The sequence below is a fragment of the Akebia trifoliata genome, chromosome 14, assembly GCF_017979445.1.
Source record: "Akebia trifoliata isolate Shusen 1 chromosome 14, ASM1797944v1, whole genome shotgun sequence".
In the NCBI taxonomy this organism is placed as follows: domain Eukaryota; kingdom Viridiplantae; phylum Streptophyta; class Magnoliopsida; order Ranunculales; family Lardizabalaceae; genus Akebia; species Akebia trifoliata.
The window spans coordinates 8,571,627-8,594,419 of NC_141388.1; the positions used below are offsets into that span (position 1 = coordinate 8,571,627).

A 22,793-nucleotide genomic window follows, 5' to 3' on the forward strand; every position below is an offset into this window, starting at 1 on the left:
TCAATAATCTACGATTATGTGCGTGCCTGATGCCTCCACGTTGGAAATGTAAAAATCGCATTCGAAAAGGCACAATAAAAAAAAGCAGGTACGAATGGATAAGATATCGTTATTTGTTGATACCAAAATTTTCCAGCTATTTTAATTAATAATCGTAACCTCGATTGACACTGTAATTATATTCCAATTAGAATGTGGCATTTGCAAAAGCACATGTACATGAAGAGCTTATTTGTAATTTAAAATATTAATTAAAAAGTGATTTTGAAGATTATACGGTAAATGTAAAAGATATTTTTGAATTTTGAAAACTAACCAAGATGATTTTAGGATGCACAATTACGATTTTTTTAGTTTTTTTTATTATCAAAATACCCTCATTATATTAAATTCAAATGTTAAGCTGGGGGCATTTTTGGAATCCAAATTGTGATGTCGAAGCACTTCTACTCCATCTTCTCTCATAATAATAGTAAAAGCAATTACTAAAATTTTAAGAAAAATGAGATTTTGAGAATACATTAAACATTTCATTGATGCATGTTTATATATATATTTTTAAAAGTCTATCAATATATCACATTTTGTGCTTGATTGTGGTGTCTTTGATTTATCAACAGATCGTTAGTTGCTTGATTATGTCATTACTTAAGTACCATTGTTGTTTTGATGTTTGAATTTGAAAATATGATTTATTGGAACACTTCAAAGGATAGTCGTTAGAAAGATTCAAGGATCTTCCATTCTTGGAATCGAAAATGATTGTAAGGACATGACCATTTATTAAGTACTCGGAGGAACTTTTTATACGTATACATTACTAGGATTTATTCTTTGAGGTCCAACAAAAAGCGAGGAGTGGTACCACCCAGAAATAGAGAGAATCATTTGAGAGAAAGGTTGACATGCTTTTTTTATATAATATAATTGAGGGTCTTTAACCATGAACCTTCTTAGAAGTCTCTCCATAAGAATTTTTGTTGTAAAGTTATCAAAAAAAAACAGTGGTGGAGCTGGTAAAGGAGTCAATGGGGGACAATTGCCCCCCCACCCCAACAGAATTTTGACACTCTTATACTTTCAACTAATTACATGTTTCATTTGCTCCCACTCCCTTATTTGCCCCCCACCCCCTCATCTCCCTCGAATCCCCCTCCCCACCTCCCTCAATTTTTTGAAGATAACATTACCTTTTGATTGGGCCTTCTTTCATAGACTACTCGGAAATGACCTAAATATCTGTTTTCTTCAACTTCTGATAAAAAAAAATTTCCTAAAATCTTTCATCTTCACATTCTTTGCCTGTACCCGTGGGAAGGAGATTGAAGGTCATGTGATAATAGTGCTCAATTAGTCATAAGTTAAATCATGGGATCCCACTCAAACTGTCCCTTATTCACAAAGCCCCCCACAAATTTTTTGACTCAAATTTGTATCTTTCAATGGTGCAAAGGACCCAATACCGTAGCTAGTTTGTTATCCTCTTAAGTTTGGAACTAAGAGCCTATAAGGTATTTCAATTTGTCATTCAATAACAACTATGTCAATCCAATTAAACTATTAGAGAACACATTGTCTAAGAAAAATAGAAAGTAGACCAAATTCCAAAAAAAAAAATTTACTACATAACACAATGTTCTTGCAAATAACATTGAAAGATTGTCAACTAAATGATGTTATTTGATATTCATCTTAAAATCAACTAAAGAAACTAATGGGGGAAAAAAAGCCCAAACAAAATTAGGATGTTGGATCATTAATGGTTCTTTTTTCTATCACTCATCCTCAAAAAATCACACTTGGATACTTGCAAGATCCATGACTCGGGTCTTTGATGGTTTGAACAGCGAGCCCATTAAAGTAGCAAGTCCCACCCAAACTCTTAAACTGCGCCCAATACGAATCAAAAGCGTAACTCGCATGCGAAACCAACGAATCGGGTTTGTAACACTCCTTCTTGGGTTGAATCGCATCGCACGTGCCAGTACCCTGACCACATGCGTACGACATGGCATTTCCTAACTCCGTAACATTCTTCACCTCTTGGGCCACCACACACCATACTTTCCCCTTATACGGCTCGTTATTAGTCGGCTTTGGCAGCGGCTTGTAGTCAGAATCTGACCGTTTTCCTGTCAGATCGATCTCGTAAACGTCCGTTCCGTTAGGATACAATAATCCCCAATTCCGTTCCGTTGTTGGTCCAGGCTTCTGGTTCTCGTTGTACAAAGCGAAGATAAAAGTCGGAATTACGATTCCCGGTCGAGCCGGAGTCCCAACAGGCGGTTTAGATGTAATTTTACGGACGAGATTGCGATTGTATGTTGCAGCGTTGTAAATATTTGCACCGATTTGGTCAACATCTCCAGCTGTGGGCCATCCCGTTTCGGCGATGAACAGGCGTACGTTAGCGAATCCTAGCTTGGTCATGGCGAAAAAGACAGAGTCGAGCATCTGATCGAGGAAGTTGGTGTAGGTTAAGCCGCTAACAGGGTCAGTGTACGTTACATTCCCGCCTTTAAAAAGTACGTAATCGAGGTTGATTTGTGAGGGATTTGAGGACCATGGGAAGTAAGGATAGACATCGAGAAAGAAAAACGATTTACTCCGGTTCAAGAACTGTAACAGAGGTTTTATAACCGGTACAGCAATATCGGACCGAAACGTTCCGTTTGAAGGTGGGAAAGACGATTCAAGGACGTCCATGGCGAGTGGGGTTCCAACTTTGATCTTTCGACTGTCGAAATTCTTGAGAGATCGCTTGATTCTGCGCATCGCGGGGACGAGATCGAACCAGATTTGCTTATCTTGATCAGAGAAGGAGCTGAGAATCTCGTTCCCAACAAGGAGATACCGAATCTTGGTTTTAGGGTAGAAAGGAAGGACATTTGTTCGAACCCATTCGTCTGCGAGGGTCTGATTCGAAGAGATGTTGGAGATTATTTGGTTAGGGACCATGATCGAGACTTGAAGATCGGTTCCAGAGAGGGATTTTAGGATTTCTGGGTTTGCATCGTAGATCTTCACACGTGCGGCTTTGAGGGTTTGGATGAGTTGCACGGATTGAGAGGGTGAGGGGAGATTGTTGCCCAGCTGACCATAGTTGATGCCAATCTTGCTGGAGATATCTGCACTGGAGAAATGGAAGATGGAGATGAGAAACAGAGTTAAAAGATTCATCTTTAGCTCCATTTCTCTGTTTTTTTAGCTCTTTTTAGGTGTTTTGGTCTCACAGATCACAACAGGTGGAGTCTCTGTTAGTAGACTTGTGAGGATTTTAGGTGAGCTCGAAGTCTTTATCTGAGGGAGAGACGTGAGAGAGAACGATATAAACCCTAATGATTAGGCGTGGACTTAATTATTTTACTAATTCCACGTGGCATACTTCTTTGGGCCCACAATGCCATAAATGGTTAGCGTGTAATTTGGTGGGCCTGTGCTGGTTGGAAAATCATTCCGTTGGAGACGTGGGGCCCATCGTAATAAAGTCTTCTTAAAATAAAAATCACCAATCAGAGCTTAATTTTGATCGAAGATTGGGAAAAATGTTTTTTAAAGAGAAGGGAAAAAGGAGTGTTGGAAAGGTTTCGGGAGTTGGATAAATATTCGTATCTAGCAATAAAAAAGCTTGAAAGACAACCAATTAGACGATGACACGTGGGAGAATTGTCAGACAGGCAGTTGCGTTCCTTATACGAAACAAGGAGAAATTTCGGAGAAAAAATTAGGAAGTAAAAGAGTAACAAAGAAGAAAATAAGAATCTTTAAATAAAGGGAACAGTAAAAAGGGAAAGAAGAAGAATAAGAATCTTGGAAATTAAAGATATTTTACATTTTTAAGAAGATATAATAGATATTTATTAAGGAAACTAGTGGGGTGGCAGGGGTAAGATTGGAATTTTATCATAAATAAAAATAATTATTTTAAATAGATATCACACATTCAAACCCCATTTCTACATAGTATTGAAATTTAAAAATGTATATTTTTTTAATTTCAATAAATTAACCTTTCATCAACCCTTATCTCATTATAACATTAAGAGTCAGTTTAGAAAAAAAAAAAATGTAGAAAGTAAGTAATGGGAAGAAAGTAGTTTTACGAGAAAGTTATTTTGAGAAAGTAAAAAAGAAGTTTTCTTTTATTTTTTTAAAAGTTCAGATTTTTTCTTTTGTAAAATAGTTTTCAAAAATAAATTTAAACAAATTTTTTTAAGTAGATATAATAGATATTTATTAAGGAAACTAGTGGGTGGCAGGTGTAAGATTGGAATTTTATCATAAATAAAAATAATTATTTTAATAGATATCACACATTCAAACCCTAATTTTACATAGTATTGAGAATAAAAAATGTATATTTTTTAATTTCAATAAATTAACCTTTCATCAACCCTTATCTCATTATAACATTAAGAGTCCCTTTAGATAAAAAGTAGAGAGTAGTTTTACGAGAAAGTAATTGTAAGAAAGTAAAAAAGAAGTTTTCTTTTATTATTTTAAAAAGTAATAGATTTTTACTTTTGTAATATAATTTTAAAAAATAAATTCAAACAAATTTTTTTTAACTTTTAAAAGTAAAAGGTAACTTTTTTATGTGTACCCAAACGAGTTCTTAAGATTTAAATGATGTTTTGCAATTTCAACAAATGAACTAACTTGATTAGAGAATTATGATTTGCAATTTTATTCCTTTTGATCAAAAGTACTCTAATAATTAATAAATTTAAATATATTTCGGAGGTATTCTTGGTGTCAACAACCCTGTATTCCACGTTTTCTCCTTATAACATTAAAGAATAAAGGTTTCCGAAGAAGGTAACCAAGAATGGTCGAGTGGACCACGATTAGTCCAACCTTGTTCTGATGCCCAAACCTCATCAATAATTCAATCTAGGTTTATTACTAACCAAAAAATTCAGGTCATAACCCTTCCCAAATATAGGGTTGTTAACAATGGGAGCAATAGCTCCATGTAGCACTCTTTTCATCAGAGAGGATGTCATGTTGGTTTAAAACTAACACCTCAACCATCTATGGATCATGACCTAGATCAAATATTTCTTTAATAACTTTTCTGAGTCTGAAATCCAATTTTTATACGATGGGATCTCAGTATTTTGTTGAGGTGGCTCTATCTCAACCGTCAAAATGTGTTATAGGGACTGAAGATGATAGTCTTGAGCTTCTTCTCTACATTTATTATGGGTAGGGTTTGTGTTGAAGTATTGAGTTTGAAATGAAATCTTAATATTGTTGCACATAAGGTGTATGGAGATTTTAGATAGTGAAAGCAGACATAAACACATTTCTAATAAATTGTTTAGTCAACCTCAAATCTTTGGGATAAGACTTCAATAATGATAATGCTGATTAATGATTACGATTATACATATCTGAACCCTAATTAGCAATAATGTTGAATGACAAAACTTTGACTACCAATCATGCAAGTTTAACATGATTTTGGATACAAAAATTGGAGTCTTGTAACCAACACATCAAAAGATTGGTGAGTGAAAAATTAGAGTTTAATGTGATATTTGTACAAAGGGTTGGGTTTGTTGATTCAAGAAATAACACACGAACCCAATGGTGTAAGTGCAACATCCAATGGTCAAGATTTCACATGTATCCTGGTAATACATATCCGATTGATATTTATTTGAAGGTTTCTTGATTGTTGAATTTTGTGATTTAATATGGGAAATTATTGAAAGGACCGTTATGGAGGGAATTTTTTTTTTTTCTAAATAGTCCCTAAGTTTTGGATGGTCTTTTAATAGTTTATTTAGTAAACTTTTCTCTTCTTAATAGTCCTTGGACCTCATCTCACATGTATAATGTTTTGAAATACCCAAATTACCATTTTATCAGGTTCTTCACATAATTAGGTTTTTCAACGGTGATTGCGATCATTTTTTATGATCTTTTATCATGAATGATGAATGGAGAATGATATTTTCTTACTTTTGAACCTTTAGACTCATCTATTTTTATTTATGTTGATGTTTCATTAAGAAAAATGAAGACCGAAATTGAGATTTTAAAAAATTTTATGATTACATCGTAACTTTTGATTTGCAACCATGATTTATACATTTTGGGTATTTCAAGGAGATTTACCAAGTATTGAAGTTGCAAAAACGAAAAAAATAAAAGATTGGTTCATATTATAGCGTCGAGTTCATCACTTCTTATTTTATAGTTCAATATTTTTATTATTGAACTCACCACTTAGTGTTGAGTTCACCACTTTTTATTTTTCAGTTTAACATTTAATTATCGTCAAGTTCGACGATATTCAAAAGAAAAAAACCGTCGAACTTGATAGTAATTAAATGGTGAACTAGACAATCAAAAGTGGTGAACTTGACGCTATAAATGTGAATTAATACTCTTTTTTTCTTCATTTTTTGAGTTCTATACTAGGTAAATCTCCTTGAAATACCCAAAATGCATAAATCATAGTTGCAAATAAAAAATTACAAGTTAATCATTAAAAAAATTTGAATCTCAACCTCGTTCTTCATTTTTGTAATGAAACATAAAAATAAAATAAAAAATAAAAAAATGAGTCTAAATGTTCAAAAGTAAAAGAATATCATTCCCCATTTGTCATTCATGATCAAAGATCTTTGGAAATAATCGCAATCGTCGTTAGAAAACCTAACGGATTAAATCACACTTAAGCAAATGCGACGTAAGCCATAATCTAAAGAATTAGAATTGTGATCATTTGACTACCCCACGTGGCAAACTCAATTGACTACTGTGACATGACAAGTTTGGGAACAACAGATCTGCGCTCCTTGGGATACACGGCTGCACTTCCTCATAAAAAATGTACCTCGAGGGAATCATGTATCCCAAGGAGTGCAGATCTATGATTCCTAAACTTGTCACGTCAGATAGTCGATTGAGTATGCCACGTGGGGTAATCAGATCATCATAACTAAAAGAATTAAGAGTCATACTAGAATAACATTGAAATTGACATCGTTTGGGTTATTGGTATCCACAAAATCATAGATGCTTTTCACTCGTATCTCGAGGAAAAACATCTATGGTTCTATAGACATATCCATGACAACTATATCGAATACAATGTCAATTTCAATGTTACTTCAACATTTTCTGAGAATTAACGCCTAAAATCTCTCTTTTTCAAAATTTCCTTGGATTGTGGTTTAGGTGGCATTTGTTGAGGTGTGGGAAGAGGGTTTCAATTCTCCACCTAAGGTGCATATGATCAGAAGCTTCGGACTTTATTTTTTGTGCCTTATCTTCTATTGGAGGTAATTTTATATTGGATGTACGCATCGAATAGCAAGGAGCTGATATTGCAGGTCCAACTTTTGTTGAGGTTACTTCTTTCCAACGGGCAATTTCATCTTTTTGTACGATTGTCATAGGAAAGTCATTTTAGGGCTTCCACGAGGGTTTTTAAGTTTTTATGAGAGAAAGTGAGAAATTTTATATTTATAATTTTTAAGAAAATAGGATCTCATCATTGTCATTGAAAAATATACAATCCTGTTGGAGTCCGAAATTTGAAGGAACCCTCCTCGATACAAGACACGTGGTATTTTGAATTTATTTCACGCTCTTACAATTCCATCAAAATTTGAAATGCCTCCTTGAAAATACCACGTGTAATTTAATGGAGAGGTTTTCTTCAAAATTTTGAAGCGGGCTGCTTGCTTCAAAGTTTTTTCCACCCAGTTGAGCCATGTAAATTTTGTGTTATGATAGTCTTGTTTTTATTTATTTTTATTTTATGACTACATTCCTTTACAAGATTGGCACATAAAATTCGAAACAACAAGGGAAAATTACTTGAAGGACCCTCGTGGAAGGATTTCTTTTGAAATAGTATTTAATAAGTTTTAGATGGTAGCTTGACAGAACATTTAGTAAATTGTTTTCTTTCTAAATAGTCCTTGGACCTCATCTCCCACATTTCTCATAATTGAACGTCCTAACCATTTGAAATCATCGTTTTCATCCAAAAATTAGATTTTTTACATCTCAATCGAGTTTCGAAGAATCCATTCTGCCGAAAAAGATTTAAGAAAGAAGAAGTCATTTTCAAGGGATTTTTTAAATATTTTGAAGATGTATGTAAAAAAAACTAGGGGTTTTTCACTTTTTTTTTTAGTTTTTGGATGAAAATTGATCAAGAACGATTCTTTTGGGTTGAAATCATCTAAATAAGTTATTATCTCAAGTTTTTAGTTGATCTTTCCATGTATTTTAGTCATAAAAACTCGAAAATAATAAAAAAATTGGTGGGTTTTACCAGTGTCGAGTTCAACAGTAAATAAAAAGTGGAGAACTCGACAGTAAATAAAAAAGAGGGGAGATCACTAGAAACGAGGGATCATTACGAAAGAAAAAGTTTACTAAATGCCCTATCAAGCTATCGTGCCAAACTTAGGGACTATTTAGAAAGAAACCCTACCGCGAGGGTCCTTTAAGTAATTTTCCCAATCTTTATGTGCAAACGATCTCTTTGCTTTTGCTTTTTTTTTCTTTTGGAAATATTTCCCAAAACATGCCTAACGTATGACAATGTTCCGTTTCCAGAACACTATTCATTTTAATTTCCAAAACATATTTTTTTAACCAATTCATTGATAAATTACTGGTAAGACCGCAGGTAATAATGAGTTCGTTGGTATTTTATCAATACATTTGTTGATCATAAAAATGACGAATTTACTGGAAAAATATGTTTTGGGGAATAAAATGAAGAGTGTATCAAAATCGAGATTTTACCATATTCAACACATAGAATGCTAACTCGCCCTTTTAGTTTTTTTAGAGAAATTCTACAGCCACACCAACTTTTTCTAATATCAATCCAATTTATGTGTAAATAACTAAAGAATTAACACACATCTTGGGGAGGTGTTAGCAAAATTTGGTGTAGCAATAGAAGTTCTCTTTTTACCCCCCCCCCCCCTTTCTTTTATTTGCATATGTGATATGATACTGAATAAGTTTAATTTTATTTTAGTAACATAATAAGCAAATTCATTTTCTGAAAATGAGATGTGTCTTATAATTTTTAAAAGTTCTTGTAGGGACAAGTACCCTCGTTGCTCCTCAATGTAAATTTGCCCGGCTCCAGGTGCATTATTTTAAGGAAAATCCATTGGTCTACAGAAAAAGCCTGAACTAATAATCCAGAAATCTCATTTCTAAGACGATCTTCTCTTCTTTCTTTCAAACAAGCCTAGCCTTTTGAAAACACTTCAAAAAGTAATTTTTTTTTCCTTTAAAAAATTAGAGCGCTTGTTTGGCCTAATTTACACAAAAAAAAAAAAAAAAAAACTTCTGAAGAGTTAAAAATCTAATTTAAACTTTTAAAAAAGTAAAATAACACTACTTTCTACTTTTAAAAGTTTTTTCCTTCAAAACTACGTTCTTTCACAGTTATTTTCTACTTTGTATCCAAACAGAATCCATATCATTAAAAACTTTGATGATGTGTTATCCTATCACCATTTGATCAGATTGTTTAATCTATGGGTGAGAACATCTCCAGAAGCACATGGTTTGATATTCTCAAGGCTCAAATTGTTGATTAGTTGGAATGGCTTTTTTTTTTTTTTTGTGTGTGTGTGAGAGCAGATTCTTGGATCTAGTGTTGCATAGAAGCACATGGTTTGATATTCTCAAGGCTCAAATTGTTGATTAGTTGGAATGGCTTTTTTTTTTTTTTTTGTGTGTGTGTGTGTGTGAGAGCAGATTCTTGGATCTAGTGTTGCATATAATGAATATTATAAAATAACAAAGAGATCAAAACTTTACAATCGACTATGTCTATGTCCATAGAATAAGCTATGAGAGAGAGTCTTTAATATATTTGAGAATGATTACAACCCTCACAAGAATGTATATTTCTTAATCCAAAAAGTAACTATCACCTTTTTATCACAATTTTTTGTCCTTTGGAAAATAACCATATTTGCCCATGACAAAATAATCATGAAATAGTGTCTATAAAAATATAAAAAAAATTGTCACCCCGAACTTCTTGGTGTCCAGTTCCTTGTACAACAAAATACAATAATGATACCTATAGAATAATCGATCATGTCCACTTGATCTAGAGTCAATTATGAAATAGGCTTAAACAGGTCCATACAATCAAGAAATGGATTATTTAATTCAACCTTCTACAAATTAAATTAATTGGTGTTGATTGGAGCAGAAAATTTTCAAATTGGTTCAATTAGGGTTGGACTCTTCATTTGGTTGGAGTGATTTCAATTTATATATTGAAGTTGACTATACTTTAAAATTATAATATTTTGAAAAACTTATAATGAAATAATACTATAAAACAGGCAATTCAATGGGCTTAATAGTTGGATGATAAAAACGAATGCGTCTTCAAGAAATCCTTATTCTAATTGAACAAAATCGATTGGATCATAACTATCAAAGGGTTGGTGAGATGGCCAAGATCACGTCTCAAGAAATGGAGGTTTTGAGTTCAAATCCCACCCCCCACCCCCCACCCCTTCTTAGGAACCACTCGCAGAGATTTATCCCAGAAATTACTTTGTGCGTGGAGGGAGGAGGGACCTGCATGTGCCCCCCTAGTAGACCACCCTTAGAGATTAATGTTATCTACTAAGTATTGATTTCTTATGGATAGAGAGAGAAGAAGATTGAAAAATTCATGATTTTCAAAATGAATATAATAGAAAATTATTACCTAAAAAAATTGGTTGAGACGTGCACAAAGCATTATCCTAAAACGAAATTCGCCAATGGTGTTCCTCAAGAATTAGTCGGGTGCTCTAAGAGGCATGGATAGTAGTTTCATATAGAAAAAAAATCAGACTATTGGTCCAATATAATTTTTCAAATATTGATTTAATAAAATAAGGTTTCGACAATGGTGTCTCATGGCCCTTCGGATCTATAAGGCCTAAAATAATTTTTTGGGCTCCAAAAGTTAAGAATATTTGGCTCATTTGTAGGTATTTCAGCCCCTTCAATTAGCATAAATATTCGATTAAAAATATCACAGAAGTAATTTTTGGTTTGTAACACAAGGAGTGGGATAGTTGGTTCAATCAGATACGATGGATCAAAATAATACTTGATTGGGAACGATTAAGTGCGTTGGATCAAGTAAGTACCTTATCAGAATCGATCAGGTGTGTTGATTCATAATTGGTATTCGATCAAATCGATCAGGGTTGATCGAATTCATTAGATCAAGTGGCAACCAATCGGACGCGATCAGAACTATTGGATCACACTGATTCAATTAATAGTTATTGATTAAAAAGCGTGAGACACATATCTTCAATAAGATACGATTTGATTTGTTAGATTCAGATCAGACACAATCCAACAACTATTAAACTAAGATACATTAAGTCATGACTCTTAGTCAACGACACCAAAATGATTATACAAAGTTAATTAGAAATCAAATTTCTTCATTGAAATTTTTTATGTTTTTCTTTTCTAAGTTTAAGTATTTAATATCATTAATTTCTAATTTTTTAAGTGTTCTAGATTAAATCAGATTATACATATTCCGATTTAATAATTTGAGTGTAAATTTTTCTGTATCCTGAAGACATTTATTCGTTGACCTTTTGTATACTGCAATTTAATTTAAACTTTAAAATCCTAAAAAAAAATTCTTTTATCGAATCCTTTTAGGTCATAAATTAAATTTTCTAATAGTTTTTCTAACACTAGCAAAGTAACACAGCTATGCACGTTGATGATCAATTGATGGCGTAAGCAATGACTTCATCTAAGGTCAAGTGGATTTGCAAAATTCCTTAACATAGGTTTTAACTTATCAATTTTTAATTTTCTGAGATACCCACGATGCGTCGGCTAGCAATGCATTGGATGTTCTTGGCGATAAGTGTGCCACGTGGACCAATCTTCATGCAGAACAAGAGAGAACTCCAAGGTGGAGCCCACACTGATTAGATGGACTAGGGAGCGTCCCGTTGTTCGGTTGATAGAATGCCACGTGTATAAAGATCAAAATCCATTCGTGAAATTTTCACGCTATAGTGACCGTTCATTTGTTCATTTGAAATCCACCTCACCATGCTGAAAAATATGTGTTTTTGAATTTTGTCTTTTTTCAAATCTGATCCGAAGTCATGATCGAAACATGGCTGTTGTATTAAATTGTGTTTTTCATTATGATTGGTACTATTGAGGATCCGCTCCCATGGACTAAAGACATGCATTTTGCTATGAGTCCAACTAGCCTTACTAAGATAGTTAGGAAAAGGCCTCGAGATTTGTTGTAAAAAAGTCATTGAGATTCATAACAAATATTGAGATATTATTTTATGCATCCCGAGGCCTTTTTTGACGGTTGTTAAGGTTTAGTAAGGCAAATTTTCGTCACTATCTTAGTAAGAATAGGATTTCTCTTTTGCTATACCCCTCAGGGTTTTAGCCAATATTTGACATGGAAATACCTATGATATATTTCTTGACCTTGGTCTTCTTTGATAGGCTAACAGAGAATGATGTAATTGCCCTTATCTTTCATCTCGAATTGAAACTCATTGATTTTTCTCCCCCAAAACCTAGTCTTCAAGTTCTAGGTAAAAATAATTTTTACCCTCTTTAACCTTAAGATTTGTTCTTCTTAAAATTTCAAACCTCGAGAACAAGAAAAGATTTTTGGGGAGTTGAAGAAGATGAATTTGTGAATTAAAGAATGAGGGTCGTCAATGAAAGGTTAAAGATGATGCTGAATAGGTTATAAACGAATTTATTGAAGAAATTTTTTTACTATAAATTAAAATAAGGTCGGGAGGAGGAGCATGCATGGTTTGTTTATCCAATCCGAATCTTTTGGATAAGACTTAGACTTTGTTGTTCTAAACTATTTTATATCAGTTTTAAAAATAAAATGTATCTCTTCTCCAATGTTGACCTATTTCTATTTATAATTTTTAGGAAAAATTACTTGAGGACCTTGTTGGAGGGATTTTTTTTCTCTATATAATCCCTAAGTTTTCAGTGGCCTCTTAATAATCTATTTAATAATTTTTTTTATTTTCTTAATAGTCCATGGATCTCATCTCACATTATAATGTCTTCGAAATATCCAAACTACCCTTTTCTCATCTTCTTCACATAGTTAGGTTTGTCAATAACGATTGTGATACTTTCCGATAATCTTTGACAATGAATAATGAATGAAAATTGATATTCTCTTAAATTTGAACATTTAAACATTTTATTAATTTATTTCAGAGTTTAATTAAAAAAAATGAAGAACAAAATTGAGATTCTAATTATTTTGATAATTACATTGTAACTTTTAAGTTGCAACTATGATAATTGAAGTTTGGGTATTTCGAGGAGATTCTCCAAATATCGAAGTTGAAAAAATAAAAAACTTGGTTCACATTATAGTGGAGCATTCACCACTTTTTATTGTCTAGATCAACATTTGTATTGTTGAACTCACCACTTAGGCTCTGTTTGGACTGAGAGAAATGGAGAAAAGAGAAAATAAATGAGTTTCTCTCTATTTCTTTTATTTGGATTGTTAAGTGGGGAGAGAAGAGAAAATAATTGGGAAAAAAAAGGAGAGTTTTTGTTCTCTCCAAAAATGGAGAAAAGATGAGAGAAATGGAGGGAAAACCTTTCAAAATATTTTACAATTCCAACTCTGCCCCCAGATCTCTTTTAAGATATTTTAAAATTCTAAAAATTTTCCAAGTTCTCTCCTATCAATCCAAACATGATGGAGAGAAATTGAATTTTTTTTTTTTTTTTTCACTTCTCTCAATTCAAACATAGCCTTAGTGTCGTGTTCACTACTTTTTATTGTGTAGTTCAACATTTTATTATTTTTGAGTTTAACAATATTTTCATTAAAAAAAAAAATCGTCGAATTTGACAGTATGTAGTGAGTTCGACAATAAAAATATTGAAATAGAGTATAAAAAGTGGTGAATTCAACACTATAAATTTGAAGGGATCTTTCGTTTTTTTGAGTTTGATATTTGGCAAATCTCCTCGAAATACCCAAAATACATAAATCATAATTTCAAATAAAAATTACAATATAATCATCAAAAATTTTAGAATCTCAACTTCTTTCTTCATTTTTTTATTTATAAATCATCGGGAAAAAAAATGCCTATATGTTTAAAATTAAGAGAATCTCATTTTCCATTCGTTATTCATTATCAAAGATCATAAGAAATGATCTCAATCACTATTGAAAAACCTAACTATGTGAATAAGAAGATGAGAGAGGGATAGTTTGGGTATTTCAAAGACATCCTACAAGTGAGATGAGGTCATGGACTATAAAGAAAAGAATTTTTTTCTAAATGGACTATTAAGAGATTGCCCAAAACTTAGGGACTATTTACGAAAAAATCTCAACACCAGGGTCTTTAAATAATTTTCCCTAATTTTTTATTTAGGGTTTGAAAAATCATCCTTGGTTAGTGACTAATATCATATTTTAATATTCTTAAAGAATAAATAAAGATTGACAAGCTAGTATTTTTCTAGTTTAATATACATTAAAGATTGACTAGCATCCTTGTTTAATATACATTAAACATCAAATCTTAGGTGCTGTTTGTTAAACTGAAAAAAATAAGTGCTGAATAGCATTAAGCACTGAAGCTTGTAAGTGCTGAATTTAAGTGTTGAAAAAGTTGTTTGTTTAGATGCAAAATCATGTTTGTTACACATTGCTGAAGCTGATAAATTGTCTTTGTTACCCTTACAATCATATTATACATTGTTTGCATGTTTTAAATGCTTAATTGTTATTAAACGCAATAAAATATATTATTTCTTATAAAATTAAAATACAATTCATTTTTAAATAATAAATAATACTAAAATCTTCAATTTATAAATAATAATTTCTATTTATAAAAGTCCAAAATTTTCAAATTAAAAATAATAATATCATACAAGTCACCAAAATTTGAAATCAACATTAAAAGAACTTAATTTTAGATGAATAATTTTAGATGGAAATGAAGGGTGTGCAATTATAAAAGCACTCTATGAATTAATAAGGGCAACCCACACCATAGCCAATTTTTTTTGTTTTATATGAGTTAAAATTTTTGGAATGAGCAAATTTTTAGTGAGGATGGTCTATATAGTCTAGAGATCATTCATACCAAAAATCAGTCCATTTTGAAACTTCTAACTCGTCAAAAATAGTTTTAAAAAAAATGGACGATTTACGGTTCTTGAACTCGTTTTGATAGGGTTAGAAGTTTCAGGATATGCTGATTTTAGGTGAAGATAATCTCCTCATTGTAGAGATCATCCTCATAAAAAATTAATTTATTCCAAAACTTTAACCCATATAAAACAAAATAATTTAGCCATGGTGTGAGTATATTAATTTGTGGGGTGATTATATACAAATGAAGAGATCATTCTCACCAAAAATCAATTCATTCTAAAACTTTTAACTCATATAAGACAAAATAATTTAGCCATGGTGTGGGTTTATTAATTTTTGAAGATGTAATATCCTGTTAAGAATAAGGGCATACTTGTCCATGCAAAAAAAAAAATGAAGGGCATACTTGTCCGTGTCGAAAAAAGCGAAGTGCTTACCGCTTCAGTACTTTTTTTCAGCATCAAAATAGTGCTGAATTTTTGTCACTTGTTTTCAGTAATAAGCGCTGAAAACATAGAGTAAACAAACGCTATTTTGACAAAAAGTGTTGAATTTAATTTTTTTCAGCAATAAGCACTAAAAATAGCACAAACAAACACTACCTTACTATTTTTCTAGGGGAGACAGCCACAGTGGGCGCTAACAAAAATTAATAGGAGATAGTGTTCTAAGAAGAAATGAATAGAAACAAAAAATTGATTCTTTTTACTAATCTTAAAATTTTTGGATAAAGGCTATGATGATAATATCATCCCTTCAATAAAAAAACTTGATCTAGAATAGTAATATATTGCATAGAGTCGTGCTAGAGTGACCTCAACGGGGGACACCTTGACGTGATGGCGTGCACATATTGTAGAAGCATTTTAGTCGTATCTCGAAAAAAATACATCTACGGGCATGTGCGCGCCACCACGTCAAGATGTCCCCCTTGTGTCCCTCATTGAGGTCAACATTAATCTATTGGAGATGTTAATATATGATGGTTTAGAAACTTTGTTTTAAAACTTACACAATATTAATATATTGCATATGTTCGCAACCAGAAGAAAAGGTAAAAAAGAAACGTTGACATCCAAGAATAAAAGCGAGCATATCCTTATAAAGGTTATTGGGGTGCAACTAGGTTCCATTGTCTTCTTTTGCAAGAAACTTTGGTTACCTTTCTATCAAGTGGGGATCCAACCATTATGGACCCCAAAGATACAACGTGGCTAAAAAGGGATGCCCATGTAAGGTTTTAGCTCAACTAGGGGTGTTAATGGGTCAGTTCTGGTTTGATTATGAAGAAAATTAAAATCATAACTACAATTTTTTTTTTTTTTTTTAAAATTCTGATTCTTGTCGATTCCGATTTTAAAATAAGTGGAACAAGAACCGCCAAGAACTACGTGTAGTAAATTATAATTAAGTTGATACTTAGTTATTTTTTAAAAGATTTTTATTTATTTATTTATAATGATTTTGAAATATTTTTTTCTAATTCAATTCTTGATAATCGGAACCACTAAGAACCACAGATACCCATTGGTTCCGGTTATCAAGAATTGAATGAGAAAAAAGTATTTCAAATTACTAAAACTATAATTTAATGAATTTTTTTTTTTTCAAAAAATAAAATTCATCTTCTTTATATGTAATAAATTTTATGAAGAGATGACTTATTTTAAGTTTCAATATTTAGTTTATATGAAAAATTGAAGAATTTCTATGTAATATATGTTAAGTTTAAAATACAAGAAAATATTAAATTATGTATAATATAAAAATAAATGACAAAATAAATCGGTTCCAGATAATCATTGGATAATACCTGATGGTTCCGATTCTTATCGGTTTGGTTTCATATTAGATCTGACTCTAATTAGATATAATAAAAAGGGAATCGGAATTAGGTTTTCAATTTTGATTCCAGGTAAATGGGTACCCTTTAACACTCATAAGCTCAACCCTTCTTTTGTATTATTAGTCCTCTACTCCAATTTTTAAGTAATGCAATCCAACGACCTAACCTCTCATCTGTAACTAATCTTCAATTTTTAATTTTATCGAATATCACATATATTTGATATCTTTTCTTTTGAATTACTTATGAATCTTCTCTTGCAAATACTTTGACGATCATGTTAGACTAAGAATTTGATAAGATTCAAGTTCTAATTAGCAAAAATTTCGTTCTTTTTCTGGAGAGGCCATATACTATATATAGATCTTCAAGAATCCCTCGATGATTGTTTAACTATATGATCTGCCTCATCTATATAATATGGTCTAATGTCATATCTCAAATTTCATTTCTATTTTCTCTAGACGTATTTGCATAATCAAACCATGTATTGGTCTTTTTATCTTTCGTGAGTCAGGTCATCCGACGGTTGAAAATTGTGGATCTGCCTAGAAACATTATGGGATGGTAGACTGTTGACACAGCAAAATTTGATTATGTTATCCATCATCTCGTTTAGAAATCAGTACCAACTTGTATTTCTCTCACATCTAAGTTGCAATAAGCTGGACACCAAGTGTCCAACAAAGTTTGACCCTAAAAAAATCCAAACTAAAAGATTTAAAAATATTTATTCAATGAGACTTGGTAAAAATGTTATAAAATAAAACTGATTATGGTTTGAAATGAGCTTTCATACATCCTTCAAGGAGCCTTGTGGATTGCGTCGACATCTATCTAGCCGTCCACGTGGCATATCGTAGAGAGTTGGATGTCCACGTCATCTTCCTTCTCTTCTTTTAAACCTAGTCCACCATCTCTTCTTCTTTAATGAGCTCTCTCTCTCTCTCACACACACACACATGGAGGGTCTTATTCCAATGGTGTATAAAGCAATATTGCAATATAGGAATGGTGAACAGGCTACGATGACTCGGTCATGGTTTAATGAATCACCTTCGGCTTCTTATATGAGACTACCAGGTGATTCGGATCGGTTCCACTCATGGGAGATCCAAATATTCCGACCCGATCCTGTTCTTTCCTCATCTTCCACCACCTCTCAGTTAATTGTCTCTAGAGTTGCTCAATCCCCTCCCTCCTCTCGTTCTACGTCTCGACGACTCCTCTCTTGATCACAACCGTCCGATTTTGCATCTCGCGAAGTGCCTGATGAGATCAGATTTCATAAATGTTATTAGTTAGATATGGTGTGATTTTATATGTTTCAAGGCTCAAGTGCCTTCTTATTAAATTAGATCTACGAGTATGTTTTGTTTTAATTTCTTGTAATCAAAGTTGTGCAAGTGTTTTATTTTTATGGAAGCTAGTTTGATTTCAATGAAGATCAACGTTACCTTATTATTGAGAAAAAAATTGCTGATTTTTTTCAAAAGTTGGTAATTTTTAGAAATAATTAATATTAAAAAAAATTGATGATTTTTCTAAATTATTGATTTATTTATTATCAAATGATCAATCTCCATATTTTTTCCTCAATTTTTGTAACTATGGGATTCAAAAGATTGGAACGACCTCAAGATTATACCTCATATCACACATCCTGACGTGAAAGTGTATAGGAACCATAAATGCTTTTTCACTCATATCTCGATGAAAAGAATCTATGGTTCTTATACATTTTCACATCAGGATGTGCGATGTGAGGTACAATCTTGAGGTCACTTCAGTACTATACCCCATAAATTTTTTATACCCGAGACATACATCTCTTTTGTTCGCACCCTTATTACCGGTTTGGTTAGACATAGAACCTCACACTTACCTTATAAGAGTAACTCTATGAGTGATAATTATGCCCATACTCATTTATGGGTTATTAAGTGCTTATCAATAGTTACTTTAGATATTTATGGGGTATGCACTTTAATTGTACAATCTAAAAATTATTATTCATAAACATTTTAATATATTTTTATTTCAATTAGATTTCAAACGATGTGAAATTGATTTACTTGCCGAAATTTTTTCCCTCCAAATAATATGGGTAACCAAGTGGAGCAACTTATTTTGGGTCCTGAAAATTTCATGACCCAAAGAATATTGTTGGATGGGCAGTTTGTTGGTGACCCCTATTTGGCCTCCACACCCTAAAATGACAGTTGAAAGGGGATGGATAGTGGGATAGATCATGCGGTAGAGTTGCTCTAAGTTTGTAATTATGGCATCCATAAATTTATATTGTGATTTTGTGACAAAATCACTTATATGACGGGGTAATATCACAACCAAACCCCCATGGGATTGACTCAATAGTAAAACTAGGGATTGGGGTTTACTCCCTTTCGTCATGTGATTCTTAATTGGGAAGGATTCTGAATTTTGTAAAAAATGGAATCAAAAATATAAAAGGGGAGCAAAATAGGCGAGAGTAGGGGTGCCATGTTATTGGAAATTGGTGGAAAATTGTAATAAGGAGTTGGGGTTGGAAAATTTGAATCGAGTCATAATTTAGTGGATTAGCTCACCACGAGCTTAGGAATGTATTCCACAAATTCACGACGAATCTTGTCAACAAATTCTTACGTGTTCTCTTCTCTTTTTATTTGTTCTTTATGATTTTTGGTTCGGTTTCGATTACATGAGATTTATTACAATCGAGGAAAGAAACCCATTCGGACAAATATAATTTTTTTAAATTTGTAACTCTAAAGGAGAAAAACGATTGCCTCAAGCAATGGAGGAAACTGGGAGGGAAAAACAGATCTACTTCTAATGGATATGAGAGGATGGAAACGTATACAAACAAACAATAAAGGGGCAATTGGGGGATAAAACAAAGACTAATCAATATTTAATTACTATTGGAGTTTTAAAATCAGGAATCACACTATGAAACCATGGGCGAGAGTTATTAAATAAATGTCAAAACAAAAAAACGAATATTTAAGATGAATTAATTTGATTTTATGTCAAAAAATCAACAATGAGACAATCTTTTCACCTAGAATATATATATATATATAGGGTTGAGTTCCGTGTACACACATATCTACAATGTGTTTTGTCCTGGTGGTTAAAAGTTTCGGGTTGAGCTGATTTTTGGTGAGGATGATCTCTATGATGAGGAGATCATCCTCATCAAAAATCAGCTCAATCCGAAATTTTAAACTTTGTCAAAAGTGATTTATAAAAAATGGACGGTCCACGATTCTTTAATTCATAAATATGCGGTTAGAAGTTTTAGAATTAGCTGATTTTTGGTGGGGATGATCTCCTCATCATAGAGATCATCCTTACCAAAAATCAGCTCAATCAGAAACTTTTAACCCACATAGGACAAAACACATTATAGATATATGAGTAGATATATGTGTACACGAATCCTAATCCATATATATATAATCAAAATGTTATTGAAAAAAGACAAGAAATCCTCAAAGAAGAAACACAGGAAAAAAAAAAAAAAAATTACACTACACTACACTACACCACCCCAACTCTGAACAAAATCTCCCTTTACCAACAATCTCCCATCTAAATAAGAAATCCTCAAAACGATAATCTCTAAACTCATGGAACTGCTTGCACCAATAAAACAATCACCCCAAAAAATGATCTCTTGCATCGAGTGCTCCTTCCTTTCAAAGATACGCTTATTTCTTTCCTTCGACAAATTGCAACAAGTAGCCGGGGGGAAAAAGATTCCAAAGATCCTCTGCTTGACCAAAAAATCCATGGACCTCCAACAATCAAGTAAGCAACAGATTGAAAAAGGAGCATACCAACATAAATTGAATAGAAAAAGTTAAAAAAAAAAAAAAAGACCAACCTTGGTGAGCTATCCCTAAGTACATAAGAATATGATTAACAGACTCGCTAAATGACTTGCAAAGGGAGCAAAACTTTGCAATAACCAAATCCCTCAATTTGAGATGATCAATAGTGAAAAGCTTATCCAAGACAACAACTAAGAAGGGATGTAATTGCTGGAATTTCTGAATTGTTAAAGTTCCTTCTAAAACCAATGTCCCTAGACACGACTTGACCCAAACACAATAAGAAGGAAGAGACAAAGCTTTTTTTTGGAAGACAATGTGTACTAATTGGGAAAATTAACTTGATTGTATATCTTCCCAAAAAAGAATTTTGTCACCAGTCCTACCTTAAATCTTATAAACTTCTGAAACAAAGGGCCTATCTTTCAGATGTCTTTCTAAACTCTACAACCGTAGGATTTACTACTCGGATCCTCACCCTACTTTGCCACGATGATCTTCCTTTGAAAGCTCTCTTTCTCAACATCGAATCTTCACAACCATTTTCCCAACAAAGCCTAGTTTGTCTGTCTAGACCTTCTAATGCCAAGATCCCCTTTCTCCTTGGGGGGACTCATGAACTTCAAATTAACCAAGTTGTTTTTAGACTTCCCAATGTTATCATTCCAAAGGGACTCTCTAAAAACCTCTTCAATAAGACGTTTAACCTTCATTGGCATCTTATAAAAGGACAAAAAGTGAATAGGGATGCTTGAAAGAGTGCTTTTAATCAAGATCAACTTCCCTCCCTTGAATAAGTATCTAACTTTTCACAAGCCTAATCATCTTTTGATTCTTTCTAGAACTTGATCTCAACTTCTGCTCGATCTATAGGGAGCCCCAAGCAAGGCGACCTCAAACCAGCTCGGAAGACCACTACAGTGACACCCCTAATTGGGGAACGCATCTAAAAACACCAGTGCTTTCAGCGAATTGAATATGAGAAATAATCAGACCATTCTCCGCCACTCCGAAACCCCTCAATGCTCCCAAGTTTTTGGCTCTTGAAAACATTCTACCAAGGGCTTCTGCCATCATATAACCAAAAAAAGGGAGAACACAGGTTGCCCTGTTGGAGCCCTCTGGAACTTCTAAAAAAGTTTGTTGCATTTCCATTAACAAAAACTGAAAAAAGAGGCCAACAAAATACGCTTCCGGATCCACGTTATCCACTTATGTGGTGACATTCATCTCCAATATGTCCTATCCATTACTTATTTATTTATTAAAGGTATTTCTTTATGTTTTCTAGAGACATATGAGGCGATTGTTACTAATATGAGAGCAGATGAAGAGGAAAAAAAAAATTGGTTTTTCAATTACAATTGATTTAATTCAAAAGTCGACTTAAGAGTACATGTTAAATCTATTACTAGATAAAGTAACTGCTCATTTTCAAGAGCACATAGCTTGACATATGTTGTTTCTAGATAATGCAATATTATTTGATGAGAGCATGAGACCAGAGAAGTCACCACAAAAAATAAAAAATGGAGGTGTCAGAGTCCAAGGACTTCCAGAGAATGTAATATTATGAAGCAATCACTTTCATTATTTCGATTCTATTACATACAAAGATGAAAAAATTGAAGAAATGTTGCCTACAGAATCGAAGTTGAAGTCGAGGCAGGCTTTTGGAGTGCAATGTGACATTCATATCAATCAAATTAAAAGATAATTTTTATAAGAACGCAGTTTACTTTATAGACAAATTATTCTTCAGAGTTGAATGTTGGATGGTAAAGAAGTATCATGTAAATAAATTGACAAAAACAAAGATGAGTGCAAAACTTTGAAAAATAAAATTAAAAATGAATACATTTAAATAAATAAAAAATGTAGGTGCATCTCAAACAGGTGCGCACATATCTCACAGTAA

General features: G+C 32.7%; 1 protein-coding gene across 1 annotated transcript; it reads right to left on the reverse strand.

Moving 5' to 3' along the window:
• Window positions 1–1,602: 1,602 nt before the first annotated feature.
• On the reverse strand, window positions 1,603–3,305 carry LOC147386028 (O-Glycosyl hydrolases family 17 protein). The gene has a single exon (XM_086423961.1). It carries the CDS (start codon window positions 3,190–3,192, stop codon window positions 1,786–1,788), a length of 1,407 nt encoding a protein of 468 aa, XP_086280087.1. The 5' UTR covers window positions 3,193–3,305; the 3' UTR covers window positions 1,603–1,785.
• Window positions 3,306–22,793: the final 19,488 nt, after the last annotated feature.